The sequence below is a fragment of the Arvicola amphibius genome, chromosome 15 (genome assembly GCF_903992535.2).
Source record: "Arvicola amphibius chromosome 15, mArvAmp1.2, whole genome shotgun sequence".
NCBI lineage: Eukaryota > Metazoa > Chordata > Mammalia > Rodentia > Cricetidae > Arvicola > Arvicola amphibius.
Genome location: NC_052061.1, coordinates 12,756,972 through 12,784,881, shown reverse-complemented (window position 1 = coordinate 12,784,881; position 27,910 = coordinate 12,756,972). Strand labels below are relative to the sequence as shown.

The 27,910-nt window shown below is 42.1% G+C and overlaps 1 protein-coding gene across 4 annotated transcripts; it reads right to left on the bottom strand.

The window, feature by feature from the left end:
• Window positions 1-1,737: 1,737 nt before the first annotated feature.
• On the bottom strand, window positions 1,738-27,422 carry Siah1 (siah E3 ubiquitin protein ligase 1). Of its 4 annotated transcripts, none has more exons than XM_038312272.1 (3): window positions 27,274-27,422; window positions 24,793-24,932; window positions 1,738-3,660 (listed from the first exon to the last, which is right to left on the bottom strand). In XM_038312272.1, the coding sequence occupies exon 3, from the start codon at window positions 3,656-3,658 to the stop codon at window positions 2,810-2,812; it is 849 nt and encodes a 282-aa protein (XP_038168200.1). In that variant the 5' UTR covers window positions 3,659-3,660; window positions 24,793-24,932; window positions 27,274-27,422; the 3' UTR covers window positions 1,738-2,809. The 4 variants fall into 4 exon arrangements, with proteins under 4 accessions (XP_038168200.1, XP_038168201.1, XP_038168199.1 ...); XM_038312273.1 differs by having other exon boundaries at window positions 24,793-24,913; XM_038312271.1 differs by lacking the exon at window positions 24,793-24,932.
• Window positions 27,423-27,910: the final 488 nt, after the last annotated feature.

The following is a 27,910-nucleotide window of genomic DNA, read 5'->3' as shown; positions in this document are numbered from 1 at the left end:
CAAGAGAACAAAGAAATGTGGCTACATTTCTCATCTGTGGGAATCAAGAATATGAAGACTTAATAGCTAATAAATGTTAATGTGTCAACCTTACCTGCTGCTAAATATACATAAAATATGCCTTCACTTGCTAAAATTAGCAAAAACAGGAGATAAACAAAATCCTTAACAATTCTGGGTCCCATTGAAGCCTAATATGTTAAGTAGCAAAATAAAAAATCTTGACATATTAAACAGCAAAATTATTAGCTGAGATATAGTGAGTGGTCAAATTACTAAAAATGTTTTTACTAGAGATTCAGCCACTGAATGCTTGCTTGTGGTAGTTTTGCTGAGGCACTAGGTTTAAGCCCAATAACAACAACAACAAAAGTCCAAGTTTTGTTTGGTTGATTATTTTCTATTTTTGAGTGAATATGTTGAGCAGGTTGACCTCAAAACCTTGCTCTCTGCCTTGGCCTCCAAGCCCTGAGATTACAAGCATGAACCATGGCCAGCCTTCCCAACACTATCAAAATGGTAAAGTCTAGGGTGATCTTGTTACATGGTGAAGGTTACAGAAATAACTAATCAATATCTCAAAATATATGTGTACAAGAACATGCTCATGCATCTAACTAGTAAATAAAATGTCAATCAGCTCTGATTTCATGGAGGAGAGTATGGATTTCTAATGGCCATGTCTTTTGAGATGTTAAAGTCTGAGCACAATACAGTGAAACCGCAAAATGACATTCCCTCAAACATACACTCAGTTGCTTTTCAGGCAAGCTTTGTGACATTCAACTGTCATCATAGCATTTGGGGGGGCAGGGGGGAGGCTGAGGTAAGACATAGAATTCAGGGCCACCCAGGGTAGCAAGACCTTGTCTCAACACACACACAGCTGCTTTTCTAATGCAAATAAAAACCTGGTTGTAATCTGTGGCTAAATTATTCCCTTTCATCCCAAATATAGCTACATAAACACATGACAATCAACTCAATAGAAGGCTTACTTGTACTGAAAATGGCTAATAGAACCAAGCTCCATAATCCAGAATTGGAAATAGGATAAAGGGGAAATGAAAATTAATTCTCAATGACTTTCTAAGCTTGGGGTACCACTAGGAAAATACAAAATTATCAATGGCAGATTTCTGCTGTGTGCCTGAGTGTAACTAGGAACACAACACTAAAGGTAAAATCCAGTGTCCCACATTGGCTGGATACTTATGTTGTATGAAGCACTGTTTCAGGGTAAAGTTCTAATGTCTCATTTAACCCTTCACATACTCACCATAATTTAACTCCATTTAACACATTAGGAAACTAGGCCCAAGGTCAGACAGCTGGTTAAGTTGGATAGAGGTAAACTAGTACATAGGAACTTGGCAACCAGGCTGCGGAGTCAAACTCCACCACTGGAACTACGATGATAAACTCACTTTTCATAAAGGAAAAGAGTGATCAGCATTAATCAGGCATACTCTAAATGTCCTTATGGGAATCAGATGGGGGGAGAGCCTAGTTCTTTCTGTGCTTCAGAATAAAACTAATATACTTCAAAATAGTGGCATATAATCTTCTAATCTTCCGCTCTAAATGCAGACTGGAACAGGAAACCACCTCTGGACTTTATCAAGGAGCTCTATTAGAGCCAGGGGTTAGCCAGTGGGAGAGAGCTTGCTTAGCAAGTGCTGGCCCTGCAGTCAGTCCTCAGCTCCAGGAAAAAAACAAACCAACCTAGAGCTAAAGTAAACACATTAAGATTTTTTTAATTTGCCAGATAATCTTTTAATGAGAATTATAAAAGATCAAAAACATTTTTGCAAACTGCCTTTTTTAAAAACAAATGATTTCCTTTAATTACAAATACTGTGTATGATGATGCACTCTTTTGCAAAACCAATAAATACAAGAACCAATTTAAACATGTGATTTGCCCAACACATTTGAAGAGAGGAAAGGCCTGATTTTTTTAAAAGATATTTGTATAACTCAGAGTTTACTCCCTACCCTGACCTTCCCGAGAGTAAGCCTGATGGTGGGACTCACACAGACAAGACCATCTCACACCGCTGCAGCTTGCACAGCACACTCATGTTACCTTTCCTTTCTGGAATTCCTATTTTCACAAAAGGGCTGAATTAAAAATAGTTCTAATAAACTGATTGAAGGAAAAGAAAGTATGTATTGAACACAAACTTTTGACATAAGCAATTATGAATATCAAAAAGACACTAACTTAAAGGTACAAAAATGAGAAAAACCTGAATTACAGAAAAGAAAGTCAAATTTATTTAATGAAAAACTATAATAAAAATTAGCAAATACACACACAAAAAAAGAAAAAAAAAACAAAACAAAAAACACAGCAGCACTATGTATTGACTCACAAGGGGAAAGCAGTGGTCCATGACCACGCAGATGGCTTGTCAGTTAAAGGAAAACCAACCACACTCGTGCACCCATGTGTGCACAGACACACATCCCCAAAAAATTGTTGTCAACAATACAATCAATCTACAACAAACACGAAGTTCAGAAATATTTTACAATGTTTCCTTTCTTTTTTCTTAATACAAAAGATGCCCATCTTGGGTATATATATTTTTTTTCAGTGGTTTACTGTTGAATTATTTTTAAATATATTAGTGTTACTACATGCAACTGTTTCCTGTATTAACAGCCTTTCTTTTTATTTACCTTCATGTGTCTAGCTTCTACCTACCAGGAGAGTTTTAGGTCGGCAAGCAGATGGGTGCCTTATTCTCTGTGAAGTCAAATGCAAATTTTAAACACTGGCCAGAAATATTTGATTGCCGTTTCAACACATGGAAATAGTTACATTGATGCCTAAATTGCCATTTTCTGCAAAAAGCTGTGCAATGCTGGTGTCAAACACTAGGCAGTCACTATTCATAATGGCTGTTGCAATTCCCTCATGAATAGACCGAGGAGTCGCTTCCCAAGTCAATCGCCGCCTATGACCATTTAGCTCAAGTCGATAAGCAAAATTTTCAGCTTGCTTGCGTGTTCCTATCAGCTGTACAATTGCAAAGAACTGCTGGTGACCATCGTATTTTTCCTGTTTCTCCAAGACTAACATGAAGTGAAAGCCAAAACAAGACTGCATCATCACCCAGTCAACAGCACCAGGAAGGTTAATGTCTGTAGCAAGGAAAACTATATCTTCTCCTTGCAGGGTTGTAATGGACTTGTGCTGATGCATCAGGTGGGGCATGACAGCATCCAAGGAGCCTTGCCACTTACAGGAAGCACCAGGGCAGGGGCAGGAATAAGGCCTGAACTCACAGAGCTCTTCGTGCTCTGCCTTTTCTGTGTGCGGGAGAGTTATTTCACATCCAGAAGAGGCGTATTTACAAGGGAAAAGTACTGAATTGGCCACTTTCTCCATAGCCAAGTTGCGGATGGATCCCAGTGGACCCCGGCAGGTCGGACAACATGTGAGTTTAGGACGACAGTTGCTACAAACAAGATGGCCACTCTGGCACTGAAGAATGGGTGGCAACACATAGTCAAAGCAGACAGGACACTCAAAAAGACTCGCCAAGTCATTGTTGGATGCAGTTGTGCCAGTCAGGGCAGGTACCCTCTGGGACGGTGGACACTTTGAGGTGCCAGTGGGTAATGCTGTAGCAGTCTGGCGGCTCATTTCTGTAATGAAAAACAAGAAAATAAAAGGAGGCAGGAGAAAAAGTTATAACTATAACACATTTATAAATAATGTATACATAACATACTTTAAAATATCCCACAAAACTTATCATGAGCAAAGGACTAAAGTTAAATAAATATGGTTTTAAAACGATATACAAATAAAAAAATGTGATGAAGATGAATTTTACTAAAGTTATATTAAGTAAACCAAATATTTCCAAAATGTTCTATAGCGTGTTTAAAATACCTTTCTGTCTAAAAAAAAAAAAGTACTGAAAATCTTTGGGTGGGCTACATAAAATAAGAAACACAGCCAGGGGCAGTGGTGGTGCACATGCCTTTAATCCCAGCTCTTGGGAGGCAGAGGCAGGCGGATCTCTGAGTTCCAGGCCAGCCTGGTCTACAGAGTAAGTTCCAGGCCAGCCAAGGCTACACAGGGAAAGCCTGCCTCCAAAAGAAGAAGAAGAAAAAGGTAAATATAGCAAGACAGCATGGTGTATGCCTTTAAATCCAGCATTCAGAAGGTAGAGGAGGTAGAAGCAGGTGGATTTCTGAGTTTGAGGCCAGCCTGTTCTATAGTGGAAGATCCAAGAGAGCCAGAGGCTACCAGAGAAATACCATTTTGAATAAAAAACAAAAACAAAGGACATAAATACAAGGCTGGAGGCTGGAGAGAGATGGCCCAGCAGTTAAAAACACTGACTGCTCTTATAGAGGACCAGGGTTCAAATCCTAATACCCAAATGGAGGTTCAAGAGAGGCCCCATGTGGTGCACAGACATACATGCAGGCAAAACACCCATACACATAAAATGAAAATAAATCTTTTGTAGAAGAAGCCTTAAATACAATATTAGGACCTATTTGGGCTGGCCTTTTTCTCCTCAGAGTCTCCACCTCTGTTTCTTCTCAAGTCTGAGTTAAGCCTCATGGCTTCAGAATCTACAATTCAGTCCTATATAGTTCATATGCCAAAGACTACGAGAGCGAGACCAACCCTCCCCAGCAGTGAGCAACATCTTCTGGAGAGGTATGTTCAGGGAAAGGAAACACTGTCATCCCAGTATCTGCAGTTATCTACTAGGTCTTCTTTCCAGCTAGGCATCATTTGTCTCCTGTCAATCAGTGCCCACCGCCAAGCTGGAGAAACAGGGAGAAGTGGAGAGCCATCCTTCAGTAAGCCATTGCTCTGGCACTTATGAAAATCCTTATTCTACTTCCATTCTGCAGCACAAATCTCACAGAATGTACAAAGGTAAGGGAAACTCAGGAAAAGTAAGAGGAAATGAGGGTAAAAGCACTACAGAAACAAACACTGGATGAGGATGAAGGGCAAGCAAAGAACTCCCCTGCACCCATCGGTTCCTTTGGATGGCTGCAGCACACACCAACTATACACCAGACTTCAGGTCATCTGGAGAAAGGACCAGCAAGTGAGAGTCAAGCATAATAAGTCCCTTTCCCCAGGACTGTGCCGCTGAGGGATATGGCAGGTCGTAATTTATCTCAGTTGACAAAAGATCAATGTCCTAACAGTGCACTCCCTGAGACTACACTAAATACTTAATATAGTAATTCCTCCAGTTATAATCATTCTGTTGCAAAGACCTTTAAGTTTCAAAATAACTGTGGTTACAAATGTAACCAAGCCAATACAAATGGAATTATAGATTGCAGTAGACAGTAGACATTGTAAATAATGGGCTAAGAGCAGCACTGGAAGGTTAATTTTTTTTCTTTTTGTTACTAAAATCATACTCTCAAGTTCAAAGGGTAAAAGAAAGTACTAACAACTGTTTAACTTACCCATGTCCCTCCGGATTCATCTCTGACACACACACAACACAGTATAACAAAACTCCATCACAACATCTCAGGCTCATGGTATGGAAGGATATAACATGAATCAACTCTCATCATCTGAAGCCCTGTGATCCAGGTGTCACAATAAAAAGAACATTCTGTAATCTACTTTCTATCTGAGCAAATTCTTTAATGCAGATGATTTATCCATTTTAAACCACTTGTAAAACAATGGGCTTGGCATTACCAAAGCCTATTAGTTTCCCATCTACTCCACCATGTTAAGTGTGCTCACTTAAAGGAACACAGTAATTGGAAAGTGATTCCTTGAAACTAAACCACTCCTATCACATAAAAGAGCTCAGTTTATATTTAAATGCAATACAGTCAAGTTCAGAAGAAAAACACTAGCCCAATACTTTGACCTGGCAAATACCTCTAACATTTATCAGCATACGTTCAGATTCATGTTACAACATATCTTTATTACCTTCCAAACACTGGAGAAAGCACACTGATTTCTTACTCAGCATGATAAACAAAGATTCCGACACAGAAAACTGCTACACCATTCCCGAGTTAGAAGGGTGGTATGCGGCTCCATCTTGAGCCACAAAGACTCTCGACTACGCAGCAGCCCCAAGGTAGAAACCAAGAACAAGTCAGCAGAAGTCGTGACGTGCCTGAAGCTAGATTTAAACCAGAGTTGCTGCAGTACTACTGAACCCTTACTGAGGACCTCACAGAACCAAACACAGCCGCGTGGCCTAAACCAGAATCTATGGATTCGTGAGGTCCATTTTCTGTCTTGGAAACAGATGTTTTTATGTCAGTACCTTTCCTCTTTCTGGTCCTGGTCCTAACCGTTGGCAAGCATGTGAACAGGACTCCCTTCCAGGAATGCAGAAAGGGTGCTGGCGGCTTCCAGGACATGAGAATCCAGGCATCAGGTTCCTGCAACCCACAAGGCCAGCCCTTGGCTCCTAAGTTTGGAAGACTGGTCACTTCCATTCAGATTTAAAGTAGCTCAACGGGTGGCCTGTCCCCAAGAGGGACAACACCTCCTTTGAACTCTAGCAGAAGTCCGCCTGAGGTTCTGGCATCCTGCTGCTTAGGCTCTAACACCTGGCAGGCCCCTGGGCAGGGCCTAAAGAAGGGACGGACTTTGTCCCAAGCCCCGCCCCACAGACCACCTGAGCAGCTTTGGCAGGCGCCACCTGCAACATGAAGCCTGTGCACTTGGCAGCACTTGAGTCCGGTAGAATATGTTTGTAGAGGTCAGGATCTCAGTGCTTTCTTAAGGCTCCAGGGTAGGAAACATACAGGGACGAAGGGAAGTGCACAGCCAGGCAAGCATTCCTAATGTCAATTTCGTCCTGTGAATTCTCAAGTTCGCATGCAGTGAATAACTCACACAATACTTCCAGGCTTCAACTACTATTTTCCTCAATTCTAACTCAGCCACTTGTGTATCAGCCTATTTCAAATGCCCTCTTCCAGTGCAGTCAAAATCATAAACACATTCAGGACACATAAAACTCTACTTCTAACTCCAAACTGAGATTTATATTCTCATCCCACTCTGGAAAAGTTTTCTTAACTGGCCTCATTAAACTAGAGTAGCTTGCCTTGTTTTTAAACAAGCATTACCCTTGGCCCATAAAGTCCTATGCACTTCAGACCTGGATGGTGTCAGCTGAAGCTTCAAAGGTTTATGCTAGTATTACATCATGCTTAGGACAATCTTCAAACATAACCAAAATCTGGCAATGAGCATCCCAGTACAATGAGTTCTACCCACTTTTGCCAACGTCGACTCCAACTACTTGCCCACCTTCATTATGTTCGGTAACTTCCACCTAACTTTAATACTAGACTATAAGAAACATCTTTAAGACCAGAAATACAACGTACACTTCCCAAATTGTACATCAAGCCCATTTTGGTAGAAAGCTTAAGTAGCTATTATCTACATGGGAAAAAAACATATTATTGCCTTTAATTTTGCCTTAATATTTTCAGGGCACTTAGCCACTGTTAGGTTTTTGTTGTTGTTTGGGGTTGTTTGTTGAGATCTGACACACTCATTAATCCTAGACTGCCAGTAAACTCTTAAGAGCCTGAAAATGATTTTGAACTTCTGATCATCCAACTCCCACCACCTTCAGTGACTACTCAGACTGCTCACCACCACACCTAGTTTATGTGGTGCCATGCCTTCGGAAAAACCAAGCAAGCATTCCACCAACCGAGCTATGTCTCCAGCTCATACACATTTGTTAGTGTGTATCAGTGTATTGGCTGAATGTGTACACACACACACACACACACAATACACACACCACCAGCAGAGGCCAGTAGAGGCCATAGGATCCCTTGGAATTAGTGTTTGGACAGTTGTGAGCCACCATGTGGGTGCTAGAAAACAATTCACTACAACAACAGCAAGTGCTCCTATCTGCTGAGCATTCTCTTCAAGCCCTGCATTCTTTACTTACAGGGGGGAAAAGGTAGAATGGAAAGACCGCTCACCCTTTCTTAATTTCCCTAAAATTCTTCTTAGAAATTACATTTACTATAAAGCAATAATGATGAAGGTAGATTAGTGGTGTGAGATCTCAAACCCAGGACAAATGACTGAGGTGTGTATTTAATATATCAAAGCAGACCTGGCTGCCAGGTTCTCCCTGCATCCCTCACTCCCTATCTGTTACAGGGTATGGCTGGGATGCCCCGGTCTCCTTAAATTTCTCCAGCTCAGGATCTGAGCTGCACTTCCCTATATAATCCAGCCATTCTGCTTATTCTGCCCCCGCCTCCAATCTACCCTTTACTTTCCTGGCTCTCCCCTTCTCACATGGCCAGGCTCAGGGTTATGCTCACTCTGGACTCCCAGCCGTCCCTGCCTCTGGCTATGCTCTCCCTTTTATCTACAGTCAATCTTCTTCTCTGTCACACCTGGAAGCAGCCATGCCCTTCCTTTCTCATTTCTTCTTTTCATCCTTCTGGCACCAAAAGCTGGGACTGGCGTAGCTGATCCTTTAAGGAACTCTGCTGCTCTGACTCTCCTAAGGCTTGCACAGATCATTTGTTTCCGCCCCTCCTGTCATCCATCAATCTGGACCCCAAATTCTAGGGTCTGCCTTCTCACTACTTCTCCCCCCACGCCCACATCCCTCTCCTCGTCTATCCATAACTCTATCCCCGACTCCTAGAGCCTTCTACATCCTCCCAAGGTACCCACCGGGTGCTCCCTTCCTCTCTCAGCTCTGGCCTGCGACACCGTCTGGGTCTCCCTCCCCTGCTCTCTCTCATCTCTACTGGATCAGTGTCATCCCAAGCTGCCTGCTTCTCCACTGTCACCACAAAAGCCACACCAGTGTGCCAGGAAGCTCCCTCGCCCTACTTGGGTCCTAGTCACATGAGAAGAGCCACCTTTTCTCTGCATGATTTGGAACACTTGACAAGTTTTTCATTCCCCTTGAGAATGCCCTAGATGGAAATTCTCCTCACAAAGACTCTTTATCCACCTCAGCTCAGCTCACTTTCTCTCACCTCCCGCAGGAACTGCTGACCTGCCTACAGTCCACCCCTCCTGCAACTACTCTAAGCATGAGCACATTTGGGTCACTACACACTTTCTCAGCTCCTCTAGGAGCTTACAGAAATTCCCTCCAGGGGAGTTTCCTTTTTCAACACACACACACACACACACACACACACACACACACAGACCTGGACTATAAACAGCTTGGCCTCACTATAGATCAATGGCCAAAAATTGGCACATTTGATTTCCAAACTCTCACAAATCTTAACTGCCACAGCACAAGCAACTGACCCCAAATCTCTTACATCTAAACTAGCTCTGCTCTACACTTCTGCTTCCCACTCTTAAAAAACTTTTATCTCTACAATTTCTCTTGCTCTGCTCTCAAAACATCTCTTAAAACTATGCTGTAAATTCTATCTCAGGAGTTGTAAGTTCATTGGGTATAGTTAAAAATTATCTATAAATCTGTAACAAAACTTGGCTTTTAAAAATCTATAGAGGCAATCTTAATTTGCTATATATTACTATATATGTGATTCAACCCTTGTTTATAATATACTGTATATGTAACTTGAATTCAACTTTTTTGTTTGAATTTTTAAGACAAAGTGCCTCTGTGTATCCTTGGCTGTCCTCGAACTCAGAGATTCACCTGCCTCTGTGTCCAGAGTACTGGGATTAAAGGGCACCATCACTGCCCAGCTGGATTCAACTCGGAAAGGAAAGAAGGAAAGAAGGAAAGGAAAGGAAAGAAAAGAAAAGGAAAGGAAAGGAAAGGAAAGGAAAGGAAAGGAAAGGAAAAAGATCTTCAGCAGTTAAGAGTGCTACTCTTCCAGAAGTCCTAAATTCAATTCCCAGAAACTACATAATGGCTTACAACCATCTATAATGAGAAACAAATAAAGTTTTATTTATTATGTATACAGTGTTCTGCAAGCATACATGGAAACAGAACATTGTATACATAATAAATCTTTCAAAAAATAACTTTTAGTAACAGCTATGTGGCTGGCAGCTGTCTTTACTGAGGCTAAAAGGTACATGCTATGGGACTTAACTGCCATTTTAAGGTGACCACATAACATAAACCAACTAAGGCAACATCTATATAACTTTTTAGTCCTATTGAGCCTTCTGCTTCCTCTTTTAGACTAATGAAACAACAACAGGCCTAAAATATTTTGGATTGGTATGGATTATGATAATAAACTTTAAGGTTATAAAGGTCTACTCAGATTAACAAAAGCTGATTTAGAGATTTACACCTAACTACTTATGGCTTTGCTAACAGTTCAACCCCAGGCTTCTAGAAAATTCAGATAAGTAACAACATATGTTTGCTAAATAAGGTGTATTTGTTTGATAAGGTTTATAAATTTCTAAGGGCTACTCAGGGTCACAGTAATATCTGTCTAGCTTTTTTGTCTATGCTCACTTTGTTACGCTTTAACTATCTTGATAAACTAAGACATACAAAAAACTGATCTTCTATAACAGCACACTATAAAAGGATAAGAAAATTTCCCAGCATCCCTATGGACTGTACTTAGGGCTTAAAGCTTTATTTTGATGATGCCAGGAACACTTTTGGGCTGACTTCTCTACTCTGCCTGGTCAAAGTAAGGTCATCCTCAAGTTCTTCTCCACAGGAACATCTCTCAGACTTGGGTCTGGCCAAGGCTACTCTCTATGGCAGCTAAAAATTAAATGCTGCCCTGTATGATAGACACTGACTACCCCAAGCAAAGACATCTAGACCACAGGAGCCACGGCAACGATCTAGGTAGTGGTTTCAGGGACTCAATTTGAATCCACCTCCTGCAGGCCAAACAGACTCATGTACTCCTAAATTTCCCCCACCTGCTATTCCTGAGTGGGATCTATCTCTTCCCCTTGATCTTGGGAATCCAGTCCTCTAACTACCAGGACCATAGGTCTATAAATTTCAAATGTATATCCTAGATAAAAAAAAAAAATTCTCCTCTAGGGGCTGGAGAGATAGATGCCTCAGCGGTTAAGAACACTGGTTGTTCTTCCAGAGGATACACATTCAATTCCCAGCACCCACATGGCAGCTTACAACTGTAACTCCAGATACAGAGGATCTGACACCCTCACACAGACAGACATACATGCAGGCAAAACACCAATCAATACTCATAAAATAAAACTGAATTATTTTTTAAAAAGATTTCCCCTAAACTCCTTAACTCTACCTTCTGTCCCTAATCTATATCTGTTCGAGCAGATCCAATCAACTAAATACTGCAAACTACTCCAAACTCACCAGTCCCATGTGTTTCATTCTGACAGAATTTCCAGTCAGCCTGAGCCTCTGCATCCTAGACAGCTCCAAAGCAGCTAGCCCTGGGTGGTCCAGCCTCACAGACTGTTCCAATGTGCCTACACATATCTTAACCCCAGATAATCCCATAGAGCTTGGATAGTCAGTGAACTACCCTGCTCTTCCAGGCCTTGGCCACCATTCCAGCTCTCCTGGGTCCCCAACAATCCAACCAGGACTCTCACCACCGGCAGGAAGTAGCCACTGATTATCAACAAAAAGACTGGGCTGTAGGTCTCAAACTGCAGACAAAAGGCTGAGGTGCCTATTTAACATATCAAAGTCCACCTGACTGCCAGGTTCTCCCTGATCCCTCATTCCCTACCGGTGACAGAGTATACCCCACCCTAAATTTCTCCAGCCCAGGAGCTGCACTTTCCTATAGAATCCATTTTGGTGTCCCCAACGCTTCTACCCTTTACTCTCCTGGATCTCCTCTCTCCCCTCCGCCTTCTCACACAGCCAGGCTCAGGGTCACATTCACTCTCAACTCTCCCAGATGTCCCTGCCTCTGGCTGTGCTCCCCTTTTATCTACAATAAACCTTCTCCACTGTACTTAGCAGCAGTCATGCCCATCCTTTTTATTTATTTTTTCATTCAAGTGGTCGATCTCATATCTAACTACCAAACGCAAACCTTAAGTTCAAATTCTAAGTGGCAAAAATGTCAATAAAATTATAACTACCCAATTATAAATCTACACTTTATATTAGGGATTTGAATTAAAACATTAAACATGCTGATGATAGATCACTTCTGCACTTCTACACGTATGAAGACCTAGTTCAATCCCTCACATATATAAAAAGCCAAGTGTGGGGGAGTTATTCTAGTACTGGAAAATGAAGACAGGAGGATTCCTGGAGCTCCAGCGCCAGTCAGTCTAGCGAATATGGTGGGTTCGTGGCCAATGAGACTCATTCTCAAAGGAGGTGTTCCTAAAGACAGGGCTGTGCTTGGGTCTCTGTGTGCATCTCAAGAAAAGTACCTGACAGAAAGCTGCTATGGAAAAGGAACTCAAATCTGTAACTCATCTCCTTCTTCCAAGATTTCCTACTGAGGTTTCCGCTTCAGAAAAATACCTAATCAGAACCTCACAGGCACTATGTAAAAGAGATCCTGCAAGGGGCTGGAGAGATGGCTCAGTGGTTAAGAGCACTGCTCTTCTAGAGGACCCGAGTTCAATTCCCAGCACCCATATGGCAGCTTCAACTGTCTGTAACTCCAGGATCCAACACCCTCACACAGATATACATACAGGCTAAAACACCAATAAAATAATTTTTAAAAAGATACTGCAATATGCTTAATAAATAAAATACAAAACAATAGTGAATTATGTAAGAAATAAATCATAGCAGCATCAGAAAAGTGTTCATTAAAGGAAGAGTTTATCCCTAGACCACACTAGTTCTCAAATTCAATGTGCTACCTACCATCTAGGGAATCTTGTTAAGAAAAAAAAAAAACACCATAGACTTTAATTTTCCGGGAGGTCTGAAGCTAGACTATGTCTTTGGGGCTTCACTTGGTTTTGTATGATGTACTGCTGAGAGCATAACCAGACTGCATGGCAGGTCTAAAGACATGTTTGTGCCTCTTACTGAACCTGATCCCAAAAACTGAGAATTCCTCAAGAACTGTTTGAGGCACTGGGGTACAAGAAGAGAATCTTGTCTCCAGCAGAAAGATTTACACTTGTCAAATGACCTTGTGGGAAAGACATGAAATAGAGGCAATGGATGGCAATACGTGGCCTTGCTGCTTACTTAGGTAAATCTGTCCCCTTCCCTTTAAACTCTAGTTGGGGGCAGGCATCACTTATTTTTATCCCTCTTCCCAATGTGGTTACATTGACCAAATCCCCCTTTCTGCTTTTCATCATTAATTTGGCTCTTTTTATTGGTTTATTGAGGATGGGTGACAAAGCGTAATGGGGTATATGCGAAGAACCCCGACTCCAGAAACATGGGGCCCTCAACATTCCAGGAAGTGCTCTACCAGTAGGCCTTCTGTAGTTTGCACAAACTCCTAAGTATAGGCAATTCTGCTGTTCACATGGAAGCTGTAACATGGAGACCATAACAAAGTATAAAAACTGAAAGAGGGCTAGGTAGAGGTGGTGCACACCTTTACCCCAGCTCTCAGGAGGCCAGCCTGCTCTACAGAGAGTTCCAGGACAGCTAGGGCTAACCAAAGAAACCCTATCTCAAAAAAAATAAAAAAAAAAAAATTAACAAACTGTCCTGTACATCATTATTAGGATAAATTATCTTCATTAAATTCTTCAAGGAACTCAGATTATTCATATTTTTTAAAAAGTAGTAAAATGATAATAAGCAAATGTAACTAATGCAAGGACTCAAACAACAGTGATGGAAGGAACCTTTAAGAAAACTATTATTGAAATAATCAAATGATTAACAAATAACTCAAGTCTTACCCAAGCACAAGGATTCAAGCCCTTGAAATCTTTGTATGCTAATGAATGGCTGATAGTGGCCAAGGATACAGCTCAGTCACTCAAAAACTTGACCCTTCAGAGAGGGGCTAAAGATAGGGTTGATTGCAAAAGGGGCCAAAGTTTAATCAGCCATGTTTAAATAATGAAGCCTCCATAAAAATCCCACAAGGACTGGGCTTAGTTTCCAGAAAGAGTGGCATATGGAAGTGTCTAGAGCGTATACCCAAGAGGAAGACACACAAGTTTCAAGCTCCTTCCCTTCTAACTTGCTTTATTCATTTCTTCTACTTGGCTGCTCACAGTATTTATATCATTTGTAACAAAAGAACATTAGTAAAATATGTACCAGAGTTCTGTGGACCACCCTAGCTAACTATGAGATCAGAAAAAGTCCTGTAAACCCTACTTTATATCCACCCATAATGCATTGTTGGTCAGAAATGTAAATTACAATCTAGAGAATGACATCAGAACCTCTAGACACAGAGTTTAACCAGTAGGGTCAAACTTGAGAGAGAGCGTATAGAACTGAATTACAGGACACCCAATGGTACTGATGGGAGAGCTTGATATGTACGAAACCCCTACCTACCAAGGCTAAGGGTTTTTTTGTTGTTGGGTTGCTTTATTTTTTGACACAGGCTTTCTCTGTGTAACCCTGCTCTCCTAGAACTCTGTAACAGGTTGGCCATGTGCACGTGGACCCTGCAAACTCAGACTTTACTTGGGAGCGGCATAGCCGTGCTTCACCGCTGTAGGCAGTTCTTCTACACAGCACACAATTTGTCTATATAATGTCAAAATGAATTATTATCATTGCCCAAACAAAACACTTTACCACTCCAATAAGAGTATTTTTCCTTCCTTATTCATGATCAAATACAAAACCCACAGTTAATGTCAGAAATTGTGGACAGTACTGTACCCTACATATACTGTGGTTTGGAGTTGTACATATACATGTATACACACATACATACATTATATACGGACCTGTGACAAAGTTTAATTTAAAATTAGGCACTGTTAAGAAACTACCAATAATTTACTCTGTATGTTCTGAGAACTTTTCTTCCCTATTAAATCAAGAAATTGAGGGGCTGGAGAGATGGCTCAGTGGTTAAGAGCAATGCCTGCTCTTCCAAAGGTCCTGAGTTCAATTCCTGGCAACCACATGGTGGCTCACAACCATCTAGAATGAGGTCTGGTGCCCTCTTCTGGACTGCAGAATATTGTATACATAATAAATAAATAAATAGTAATTGACTTTTTAATTTAAAGAAGACATTTCTACCCTCTCTTTGAAATCTTAAATCACTAGTAATAAAGCTCTTACACTTCTGAGCTATTGTTTAAATATTCTTAAAATTCTATGTGTATAAATGTTTTGATTGTGTGTATGTCTGTGCACCAAGTTTTTCTAGTGTCTGTGGAGGCCAGAAGAGGGTTTCAGATATCCTAGAACTGAAGTGACTACCATGAGCTACCATGTGGGTGCTAGGCCTCAAACCTGGGGGTCCTATGTAAGAGCAGTCAATGCTCTTAACTGTTAAGTGCTCTCTCCAACCCCCTTGAGCTACGTTTTAAGCAAAACAAGGATTATTCAGACTTACTATAGTGCATGACAAGTCTCTCTTGTCAGTAGACAGTATGCTAACTTAGCTGGCTCCTGACTGACTGCCGGGTAGGCAGCACATACAGCATGGACGCACTAGGGTGATTCATGACTCAAGTGGGACAGTGATTCCAACATACAAATTTGAAATTCGTATATTCTCTCGGAAATTTTCCATATATTTTTGGGACAGCTGATCGGATAAATGAAACTTCAGTAACTAAAATGACAGAAATAGGGAAATACCATAATAAATTTTCCCCTTTTCCCATTTACCAGGAAAAATAAATGTGGTACCTTTTGTTACAACCACAGTATCTCAAGAAAGTTTTGAGAAAAGTGAGACAACTATCTCAACATCTACAGGTCTTGCCTTTTGCACTTAAGCTATGCGAACTTTCTGCTTTGTTCTGATATTTAGTGATACAGACAAAATGCAACAGATGTTAATTTTAGGTAATCTTCACCCCCAACAGGCTGTTTGTAGAATTCTTCATTTTTACAAGAATGTCTCAACACATACAAAGCATCAATAAATCTGAAATCCAAAATAATATGACACCTAAATGTTTTTTTTTAATTTTGAAGCTTTTCAGAATTCTAAGACTCACAAAGTCTGTGCAAATATCCCCAATCCAAAGAAACACCAAAATCTGAACTATTTCTCTGGGTTCAATGAGACAAACTGGCCTGAATACTTAGATCGCTAATAGAACTCTGTGTATTCATTTTGTTTTTGTGAGACAGGGTTTCATGTAAGCCAGATTAGTCTCAAACTCACTATGTCAACGCTTGAACCCGCTGCCACTGTGCTCAGCTTTATTAAGTGCTGTGGATCGAACTCAGAGCTTCATTCATGCTAGGCAAAAAAAAAACATCTAAACTGGATCCGTAGCCAGGTGTTCTGACCTCCAGAGCAAACCAACTGCCAGCATGATGACTAGCACATTCCACAGCTGCTTTAAGGTATAAATTTAGCACGCAGTATCCAATATTTCAGTACATTTTGTTTGCAAGTTGTGAACTGTCACCAACATGTGACAGTTAACAGATCAGGTTATAAACTTTAACCACTCACTATGATGGTTTTCTATGTTGCCAATCTTTCTCATTGCCCTTTGCAAGTTACTTTTTTTTTCTCCTAATTCCCGAACTTCAGAGTTGTCCACAGCCACCTTTTCTTACACTGGTAACTTTATGACTCTTTAAATTCCCAAAGAATTTAAATTTATGTCTCTAGGTACATCCTTCACCAGAATCTAGCAAGGTAAATAGATGCAACTAGAAAAGATCATATTGAGTGAGGTGAACTGCAAGTTCTCTCCTCTAAGGCTCTCACTTGAAATCTTCAGATGTGCGCCTGGAGTAACCTCAGAAACCAGGAAAGTAGAGGGGACACTGGAGAGGGAGAAAGAACAACAGAGAGGAGGCAGATTATAAGTGACTTTGTGGAAGAAATGGAAAAAACAGGGAAGGGAGGTTTTAATTATGGAGCAGGGGGGGAGGATAAAGTACAGAAGGGTAAAATAACAGGAAGTCTGTCAGAAAAAGTCATAAGGAATCATTTATTATTTATCTACTAAAATTACACATAATGCATATAAATCTGTGTATAAATATATAGAGAGTTTAAATGAAATTTTTCCTTCCGGACTGAGAATGCTCCCATGGAGCCACACAGTCTATCTAATAACACCATAACACATATCTAATAACACATAGTCTATCTAATAACCCAACACCATACATGAGAATCCTTTTGAGTTGTTGGTCAGGGTTATCCAACAGATTCCCAAAACATTACAGACTAGTGCTATTGCCCTCGGTTGCCTCCCAGGGGTGGAAGGTAAGTCCTTATTTTTGAAGACATCATGAACTTTGGACACAGGACCTGAAAGCTTCCTCTGAGGACTAGCTTTCATGGTACCAGAAGATGCCATGCAAGCTTCCAAAAAGATGAAAACTCCTATACAGCTATGATGCCCATGAACCACAGTAACCACAGAATGCAGTGGCAAGACTACCTTGGTGGTAACCAACAGCTCTCTAATTGGACTTAAGACCCGCTCAACAAGAGGGAAATCATGCCTAGTACTGGAAACCTAGCCAATTACCTAGGGCTAGTAAAAAAAAAAAAAAAAAAAAAAATCATGGATCTTGGAGAAGAACCTACAATGCCACTTTACTAAACCAACACAATTCCTAATTACATTTTAAATATTTATCCTTATATACACAGATAAGTGTGCTCACCCCTCTTCAATGGAAATTCTCTTTGCAATAGACCAGAAAACTAAAACCAACCAAAATCCAGAACAAGAGAGAGTGTAGTGCCCAGTCCCAACTGACACATGTACAACAAAATTCCTGTCCCTAAAGCTCAAGGATCACTGTGTAAGAGGGAAGAGGAGATGGAAAGATTAAGAGACAAAAGAACAAGAGTTTGTCAGTCTGCTGTGAGACCATGTCTCCTAGAAATGTCAGAAGTTATATTCATGAAGTCTCAAGAATATGGCTACCTAAACAAGACCTGAACAATGAAGTTCACAATGAACAAAGACACCACAATGGACGTGCTGACACAGAAGAGGAAACACTCACAGGAGCCTCAATCCTAGAAAACCAACTACAGGCAAATGGGGGAAAGCTGAGAGGAGAAAAAAAAATGGTTGTTCTCAGGAAAGAACCCTCTCCCTACCCAACTGGTTAGTCAATACCAAGTGGTCAACTCTGAGATCATATACATAGTTAGCATTAGACAAACTGAGCATGTTTTATTTATATATTATGTAATACACACAACTAAACAAAGAAAAAGAGGCCATGCCTCTGAGAGAGTTAGTAGGGGGTTGCATGGGAGGGTTGAGGGAGGAAAGAAAAAGGGGGGAAATGGTGTAATCATAATTTCAAAAAAAATTTAAAAAGTGTATCTCTAGCTCAAATTTTAAAAAAAAAAGCCCAGCTGTCTATAATATCACACATGAGAGGAAGAGGCAATTCAGGAGACTTAAGTCACCCCTTTTTACATCATACACTTAAAACAACCAGTCAATCTTATTGTCTCTCCTTAAAAATCACCGAAGAACCCAACCATTGCTCAACACTCTACACTACCATCTGACCTAAGAACTATTTTCTTACCTGAAAGATCACAATATCTTCCTAATCCAGTTTTCTCCTTCCATCTCTGTCTCCCACATTCATCCACTAATCCATTCATGTTCTAAGCACAGCAAGCTCAATCCAATACAAATTTATATCACATTATCTCACTCCTTTGCTCCGTACCCTCCATGGCTCCTTACATACTGAAAGATAAAATCCTATAAATGGCCTATAAGGTCTAAACAATATGATGTATTTGCAATCACTTCTTTCTTCTCACCCTTATGATAAGGCTAGGTTGTTCCATTGGACCTTTTGTCTTCAAACACTTTCTCCTAGATTCAAATCTTCTTTCAGACATTACCCCTCAATGAGACCACCCTGTTTCTCTATTTTAAGCTATAACCTCATCTGAGCATGGTGGGGCATGTCTATAACTCAAGAGGATGAGGCAATAAGAACTTCATTCCAGGGGGCTGGGGAGATGGCTCAGTGGTTAAGAGCACCGGCTGTTCTTTCAGAGGACCAGGGCTCGAGTCCCAGCACCTACATGGCAACTCACAACCATCTGTAACTCTAGTTCTAGGGAATCTAACACCCTCACACATATATGCAGGTAAAACACCAATGTACATAAAATTTTAAAAAAAAAACCTTATTCAAGGACAGTTTAATCCTGAGTTCAATCTGCAGGACTCGTACTCGCAGTGGAAGAAAATGAGCCCACTCCTACAGGGTCTCCAGGGTAACTCCTACAGGGTATCTTCTTGCTCACACATACATTATCATCCCACACACTAAAATGTAATAAGAAAGATTTTTAACAAAATTTTTTAAAAAGCAACCCGTACCCTGACTACTAACTCATCTTTTGTGTACTCCTAAAATCTCTACACATCTTAATGCACTTTTCTTTTTCTCTCCTTACTCCCCAGGCATCTCTAATATTTATTTATTCCTTAAACTGTGTTACTTTCTATCTACTATACAACTTACTTATGTTAATTGTTCCAGGCCCATTCACCCTTATTTTAGAAGGTGGAATTTGTCTAGTTCAATGATGTGCTCAAATTAAAATCAAACTTAGTATACACAGCATCACCTCAAGAACCATTTGTTAGATAGGTAAGCAGAAAGCATAGAATCACTGCACTTTTGAACAGCAATATTCAGTTACAAAGCAATATGGTATTGCTTTTTCAATTCTTGAAGAAAATGATTATCCAGATCAAACTATGCCCGTAGTGTTGAGGGCAAAATATTGATGCAGTGTTTGTAAAGACTACCTCTTCCACACATGGTCTCAGGAAACTGGACACGCTCTCCAAATTCAAGGGAATGAACCAAGAAGGAACAGGGAGTACAGTAAACAGAGCCCAAAATAAATTCAGTGCAATAAAGGGAGCTTTAAGAATGACAACTTAGGCTAGGTGACCTATATAATCTGCAGCCTGCTAGGGACTTGACCATTTAGAAAAGTAGCAAGGGATGTAGTGACAGTTACAGTAAAGCACAGAAAACAAAGTAAAGCTCACAACAAGAGGGTATTAGCTGTAAGAAATACAACTTTAATAGTGCAAGGGAAAGCCATCATCTACCATATAGAGCCAATTATAAGAACCTGTCCAGCCAGGCTGAGGCACACACACAGTGGGGAAAGTAAGTGGGAGTTGGAGAGGAGGAGGCATGCTCCACCCACAGCAGGAAACCAACAAAGATAAGTACAAAAATAATTAGCTAAGTCTAGCTGTCCCTAAAAAAGAAGAAATGGGGAGTCATCGTTCTTAAAAACCTTACAGAGAGCTGGAGAAATGGCTCAGGGTTAGGAGCACTGGCTGTTCTTCCTGGGGACCTGGGTTCCCGTCCTGATAGAGCAGCTCACAACTGTATCTCCAGCTCCAGAGGAGTCAGTGCGCTCCTCTGCTCTCCCAAGCACTAGGCATGCACCTGGTGCATGCAGGCAAAACACAAACACATGAAATTAAAAAAACAAAACCCTTATAAAGGGCCGTGAGTAGGCTTCTGTACTGCTCAGTAACATTTGAGTTGCATTTGAGAGGCCCTATGTTTCATCCCTAAAACAAAAAAACTCTTGAGAAGTTAGGCACAGTGGCACACACCTGCAGTCTTGATGTCTGGGAAGAAGAGAAAGTGAGGTATTTGTAAATTAGTCAGACAGAACTACACGAGTTCCAATCTAGGCTATAGTGAGACCCTGCCTCACAACAAAACAGAAAAACGCATAAACCTTGGGAAATCTACAGTAAATATAAAACTTTTTCAACCAAAGAATAAGAACTTTTTAAACCTAAGAATAGGGAAATTACATACATAGATTTGTTTTTAAAGATTTTAGTCTTAACTCTTAGCAAAATGTAGGGAATTTTCCAACTCTCTGGGGAATACTTAATATAAACGGCTCTCACAATTAAGCAATATTAAGTGTGTACCTCTGTAAACTAGCACATTTTCTTCTGATTCACATGTTGGCAAAGGTATACAACATGTATAAAAAGGAATAAGCTAAAAATAACTCTTCCTTAAGAAAGCCGTTTAAGCCAGGTGTGGAGGAACACACCTTTAGTCCCAGCACTCAGGAGCCAGAGATAGGTGGATCCCTGTGAGTTCGAAGCCAGTATAGTCTACAGATTGAGTTCTAGGGCTACACAGGACACTCTGCCTCAAAAAAAGAAAAAGAAAAAGAAGAAAAGAAAAAAAGAAAGAAAACAACAACAACAAAAAGTGGCTTAAATGTGGTCCAGATAACATAATGTGGTACATGAGACTATCGTATTACACATAATAATCAAGTGCTAAAACTGGTTAGGCATCTGGGAACAAAATTCTGTGGTAGAGAATTTTCCTAAGTATGCCTGGAAGTCTAGATTTATCCCCAGCCAAGTGGAGGGAGAAAAAGTACAGAATAAAATTAGGACAGAGGGCATGGGGCAAATGTACCTACAACCACAAGTAAGTATCAAGCTGTAAGATATCAAGATTTAAAAGCACAAACTCCTTTTGATATGGACAGCTCAAGAGTTACTAACAGGTATCTATCACTTAATGGAAAAATGTCCATTTCAGTCAGATCAAAGAAATTAACTTTAAAATATTTATGGAGATGGCTCCACGGTTAATAGCATGTCTGCTCTTGGAGAGAGTCTGAGTTCAGCTTCCAGCATCCACACTGGGCAGTTCACAACTGCCCACAACTCCAGCTACAGGAGAGCCAATGCCCTCCTATGGCCTCTGAGGGCACAGCATACTTATGCACAATTCCACACAGACACAGAATTTGAAAATAAATAAATGTTCTAAAAGAGAAAACTTTCAATAAATTGGAAGCTGCAGAGAGGCTTGGTACTTGGCATACACTGTTCTTACAGAGCGCCCAGTTTGGTTTCCAGCACCCATAAGGCAGCTCACAACCACCTTATAACTCCAGTTCTAAGAGTTCCTGCTACAGAGTAAGAACATCTCACAGAAAACCAAAAAGGGGAAGAGAAGAGGGAAAGGAGGAAAGGACATATTTGCCACTGGCAGTCTCTGTTTATAAACACAGATTAGTTTTTCTCCTTCCGGTTCATGTGCCCAAACCTTTTTTCCAAAAACAGAATGTACAAAATGTCAAAAACAAAAACAAACCAACAAAACACACACACACACACACACACAAATCAATATGTCAAACTTAACGAATAGTCTTTGCCAGACAGAATCACTTGTATCAGCATTGTCAGACGGCACTTTCTGTTGAAAAGTGCACACGATGTGTAAGTACTGGGATGCTATGTCATATGGTGGTGACCTTGTCAGGAACAAACTCAAGAACTACAGCAGATGGGAAGGAGCACATGCAGCATTAATCCGTTCATAGAAAGCTCAAAAGCAACTAAATTCCATCTGTGGCATTCAAAGGCAAGAGATGCCTCCTGTAAGGAGTGGTAATTAGATGAGGAAAGAGGGTGTCTTGTTCTGGTAATGTTCTTTTTAACCCCGGGGAATAGTTAGAACAGTGGACTCATTTTGTGAAAAGTCAAGGCCTACTCATGATTTGAGCACCTAGTTGCATAAAATGTCAACCAGAAAACGTACATGTAAGAATCAAAGTGCATCATTCCGTCACTTTAGCATTCTCCCAGGATCCCCTTGAACAACAACCAGGAATCATCAGCAAGCACTTGGTAGCAACTCCCTTCCCCAGTGCAGATGCTCAACTCATTTCCATGCCTCTGACCTGCCACATAAAGTACTTGCACTCACTGGGAGTTTCACCTCTCCTACTTCCAGAAAAGAGCAGAAACCACCAAAGCTTTATCTACCTTAGCTTCTCTCCATCAAGCCTACAGACTAACTTCTCACCCTTGAGAATCCAAGAACCCTGCCTACTATCTTCTTGCTTCAAAATGTTACACTTCCCTCTTGGTCCAGGTCTCTCCAACACAAGCATGCATTACTAAAGCCCCACCTGGCTTCTATGCCACTGTATGCCTATGGTTTTCTTTCTCCCTTCAACTGCACAGACAACTCAACTCAAACATATCAGAACTCTGAATTTTACTACCATCCTGGCTCAATATCTCCAGTCTTTTTCATCTTGACAAGTAGCAACACAACCCACAGTCACTCTAGCCAGAAATCATCATTCCTTCCTTTCCCTATCTCTCACATCTAACTCATCAGCAAGACCCGTTATTATGTATCAAAAATATACCTGAAATTCATCCACTTTGTTCATCTTCACCGCCAGCACTTTAATCCCAGTCATAATCAGCTATCACAGATAATAAGAAATAGTCTCCAAACAGCTAAAGCAATCTTTGTTTTTTTTGTTTCGTTGTGATTTTTCGAGACCGGTTTCTCTGCGTAGCTCTGATTATCCTAGAATTCTGTAGACCAGACAGGCCTCAAACTCAGAGATCCGCCTGCCTCTGCCTTCCAAGCACTGGTATTAAAGGCGTGTGCCACCACCGCCTGGATTAAAGCAGCCTTTAAGAGTCGTGGATTGTGTCATCCTTGTCAGTAAACCTTTCTGAGTTTCCTCAACTCACATTCTTTGCTGACTCAACAGAATCAATCCCCACCTGCCTGCTTCCTCAATCCATCACTTCATTTTAGTGACATTCTCCTGTAAGCACTCCAAATCCGTCCAGCCTCAAGGACCTTTACTAGGCTGCTCCCCTGCTTCAAAGGGCTAGCACCAGTTCTTCATCTTCCTTTAAACGTAACCACCCCAAAGAGCAGCTGTTCCTCCCACTGTCTCTACTTCAGCACCTTTGACTCCGTTTATAGTACATAAAGTAACATATAATTTTATTTCTTCACTTGAATATATGGCTAATATTTAGAACTGCAATTTTAATTATTTAAGTTGTGTGTGTAAGCACTGTGTTTTTTAATGCAGAAGTAGGCAGTATCTCTGCTCTCAAGGATCTTAGACAACTGACAGGGCCAAAAGACACATCCAGGTCTGACTCTTAATGGCCTATCCTCTTAATCAAACAATTACAACAGTACTTCAACAGTAGGACCCAGGTGGTGGGTAGAGTAACATCCTTAACAGCTGTTCACACAGTACTAAAAACTAAGGCTCAGAGAAACTAATCTTCCCAAAGTAGCAGACATTGAAGATTATACACAACCACCAAACACTATAGAAATGTACAGTGTTCAGGGAACAAAATAATCTAGTTTGAATAAGTAGGGCAAATATGACACACTGGGATAAGGCTGAGAAAAGCCTACTTAAGTCAATGTAAAGATATAGTCATTTAGCATTGATTTACTGAGCATCAATGTATGCAGGAGAACAAAGCTAAAACTCAAAGACATTACAGTCTCTTTGGATAAGCAAAACACCATATAGAAACCAGCAGCGCAGGAGACACTGCAGCGGAGACAAGCAGAGTACTGTGGGAACATGAGGAAATGGCACCTAATTCAATGTGGGGAGTTCAGGAAGAGCTCAGCTAATGATGACTGGGCTATTATGAATTTAGTAGAAAGAGAAGGACCTGGAAGCACACAGTCCATCAAAAAGGCAAGGAAGCAACAGAAGGGGCCAGCTCAGGCAAGGCACTGTACTTACTAAACACATCAAGGAACTTAGGCCTACATATTGAAGGCCTTTCAAGTCAGGTTCATAGGTTTAATAAGAAAGCTCATTTACACTGATAACACTAGGAAGTCATAAGAATGGCTAAACCAGGGCTGGAGAGATGGCTCAGTTGTTAAGAGTACTTGCTGCTCTCCCAGAGGATCCCAGTTCAGTCATCCATGTCAGGCAGCTCACAGCTACCTGTAACTCCAGCTCCAGATGATCTGATTGCCGTCTTCTGCCTCTGTCATTGGCCAATTACCAGTAACTATACAGGTAAAAGTATACTGTAAAGATAAAAACTTCTGCATATTTTTCTGTTTATAGGAAAGTGTGAGCTCTCAAGTTTTTATAAAGATCTGGTTGAAGGCAAGGACTAGATATGAAATACATCAAATATTTAAATATTTGATAAATTGTTTGTAGAAATTCCTATTTTTATTTAAAGATTTGAAACAGACCTTAACAGAACTTCTAATCTTTAAAACTGGGTGTATCAACTACCATAAAATAAGATGAAAATTATCTACAACTATGTAAAGTCACTCAACTTGTTCTGTTACCTTAATTATGTAAGACTGGTCTTCAAAATACCTTACACACTGAAAACAAAACCCTAATCTTCCAATCACTGGCATATTTGGATATTTCCCTTGTTATTTACTACTTTTAACCAAATAGAATATATTTTCTCGTAACACAGCAATTGTTTTCGAGTGTGGTGTGTGTGTGTTGGGGGGGGGGGGGTCACTAAATAGCCTTAGCTGGCCTAAAACTTTTCTCTTGCCTCAGCCCCACAAATGCTGGAATTCCAGGCAAGTAATGCCGGTACAGGTTTCTACCACCATGCGCAGATTTCGGCTGTAGGAATTTCCTGAAACCTTGAAAGAGCAGATATTCTGAAGCAAAATGAATTACATTTGTTTCTAAATGTAATTCTTTGTCTTGTGTGTGTGTGTGTGTGTGTGTGTGTGTCCCAAATTTGCTACACTGTATTTCAGTTTTAAATACTGTTACAAAGCTATGTGGCAAAGATGCTAACAGGGGTCTATTAAACCAATTCTAATACAAGACAAATCTGACAAAGCCCAGGTTAAGTAAAAAAGCTCTGAACAAAACTGCAACTAACCTATCCAGACTACGGAAGTTTGTACGGTTATTCAAGTTTCCAAAACAAAAAAGTACGAGGAATTTATGCAATCCACTTTGAGAAAATACCCCAGTCACAAACTTATCCCACAGGTAAACACCGTCTCCACCACGTGAGCCAATCTCTCCCCGACAGTTACTATGTCATCCCACTTGTCACAGCAGCTTCTGAAGGAGCCCGCGACACCACAGGTAACTGCACTAATTAAAGGGATTCACTGTCCTACTTTTCCAAGTTAGGTAACTGAAGTCCTTGAAGGTGAATTGAACCGTGAACTAAGACTACGAAAAGGAAACTTCATTCTAATCTACTCGACTTTCCAAATTCCGGAATGTATACTATCTACCAGTTCACACCCCCTATCACTCAAGTCCCTAACTCCAGCATCTCGGAAAGCATGCCATTCTGTCCTCTAAAACCGTTCATTTAACAACAGAACCCAAGCACTAACGATTTATAATGCCAAATATTTTGCTTTACACACTTCCAATGCACCCATGCCAAGCTAATTTAAGCATATTTTTATGAGACAGGAGCCTGAGCAGTAATCATTTGCTGAGGACTTACTATAAGAGCTCTCTGCACTTAAACTATTTCCCATCTCATCAGTTCTCAACAGCTTTGAGGAAAATACACTCCATGAGACCCATTTTGCAGATTAGGAAAATGAAGCACCGAAGAAATTAGGACTCTTGCCCAAGGTCACAAACCGGTGGGGCAGGACTTCATCAGAGCAGGAGAGCAGAGTCCCGAGCCCGTGCTCCTAACGCTTTAACGAGTTAACATTTCACCCTTGACAATCAATCGCCTATCAAGAAATGGCAAATGTTCAACGCTAGGAACGGCAGTCAGGTCCCTCCCTGTCCTACATCCCACATTCAGGGCTCCCATGACTTTGACAAATCAGCTCCATGGCCTCATTTTCCGAAGGCACAAATGTGACTCCTGCCAGGGTAAACAAATTTCCTATCTTTCCAGGAACCGGCGCGCCGCAGAGAACCAGGGCGTGCACACGAAGTTGCATCTGGGAGCGTGGAGGAAGGACCCCAACTATCCCGCAAAGGAAGCTGGGCGGAGCAAGGCTTAGGCTTAAAGGCTGGAGCGGCCCGGGCCGGCGTCCGCGCGCTCGCTCCTGGCGACATAAACAAGGGAGGAGGCTGCCTTCTTCCCCCGCACAATGAAGGCGCAGATCCGGGGGAGGCCGCCCGCCCGGAGCCGCCGAGGCGAGGCCCGACCGCGGGCCGCGCAGCGCGCGGCTGACCTCCGCCATGTTGGCCGTCCACCCGGCCGCACAACAAAGGCTGCGAGAGGGCGCGGGCCTGAGCCTCGGCGAGCCCTCCCGTCCGCCGCCGGCCCACACGGCCGCTCACGCCTGGGCCCGCCCGGGTCGGTCGAGACAAAGGCGCCGCGGCTCCGCGAGGGCTCACCCGGCCCACCCCGAGCCACGGCCGGCTCCTCCCTCCAGGCCGCCCGCTTACCTGTGGGCGGAGAGCGCGCCGCGGACCCCGGCCCCGTCTAACGCGCCCGGTCGCCAGCTGCCTCCGCCGCCACCACCGCCGCCGCCGCCGCGGGCCGCGACTCCACCTCTCGCAACGCCGACACCGACGGGACACCCTGGGCCGCCGCCCTCGAGAGCGCGCCCGCCCGCCCGGCAGCCCGGCTCCCCTGCCGCCGCCGCCGCCGCCGCCGCCCCGCGCGTCCTCGAGCCCGCCGCGCGCGCCCGCTAAACACCACACACTGCGGCGGCCGCCATGAGCGGGCGCGCGCGGAGAACCCGTTGGGGCGGGGCTTCCCACGGCCGTGCATGCGCACTGGCGGCTGGCGGCTGGCGTCTGCGGCCCGCGCGCCTACCGTGCTACTGGTTCCCGCGGTGGCGGTTGGCGTCGGGAAGGTTCGGTTACCGAAGCTGCGCCCCGAGCGTCCCCGCGAGGCGACCGTGCGGTCTCTGGCCTCTCTGTGGGGCCGCCTGGGTTTCCGCCTCGCGCCCCCGGGAGGCTAGTTGAAAGCTGACTAGTTAGAAGCATGCCTTTTCCTTTATATCCCCACTCTTCTAGGAAGCTACTCGTTGGGGACTGTCCATCTGCTGCTTTAAATTAAAAAAAACAAACAAACAAA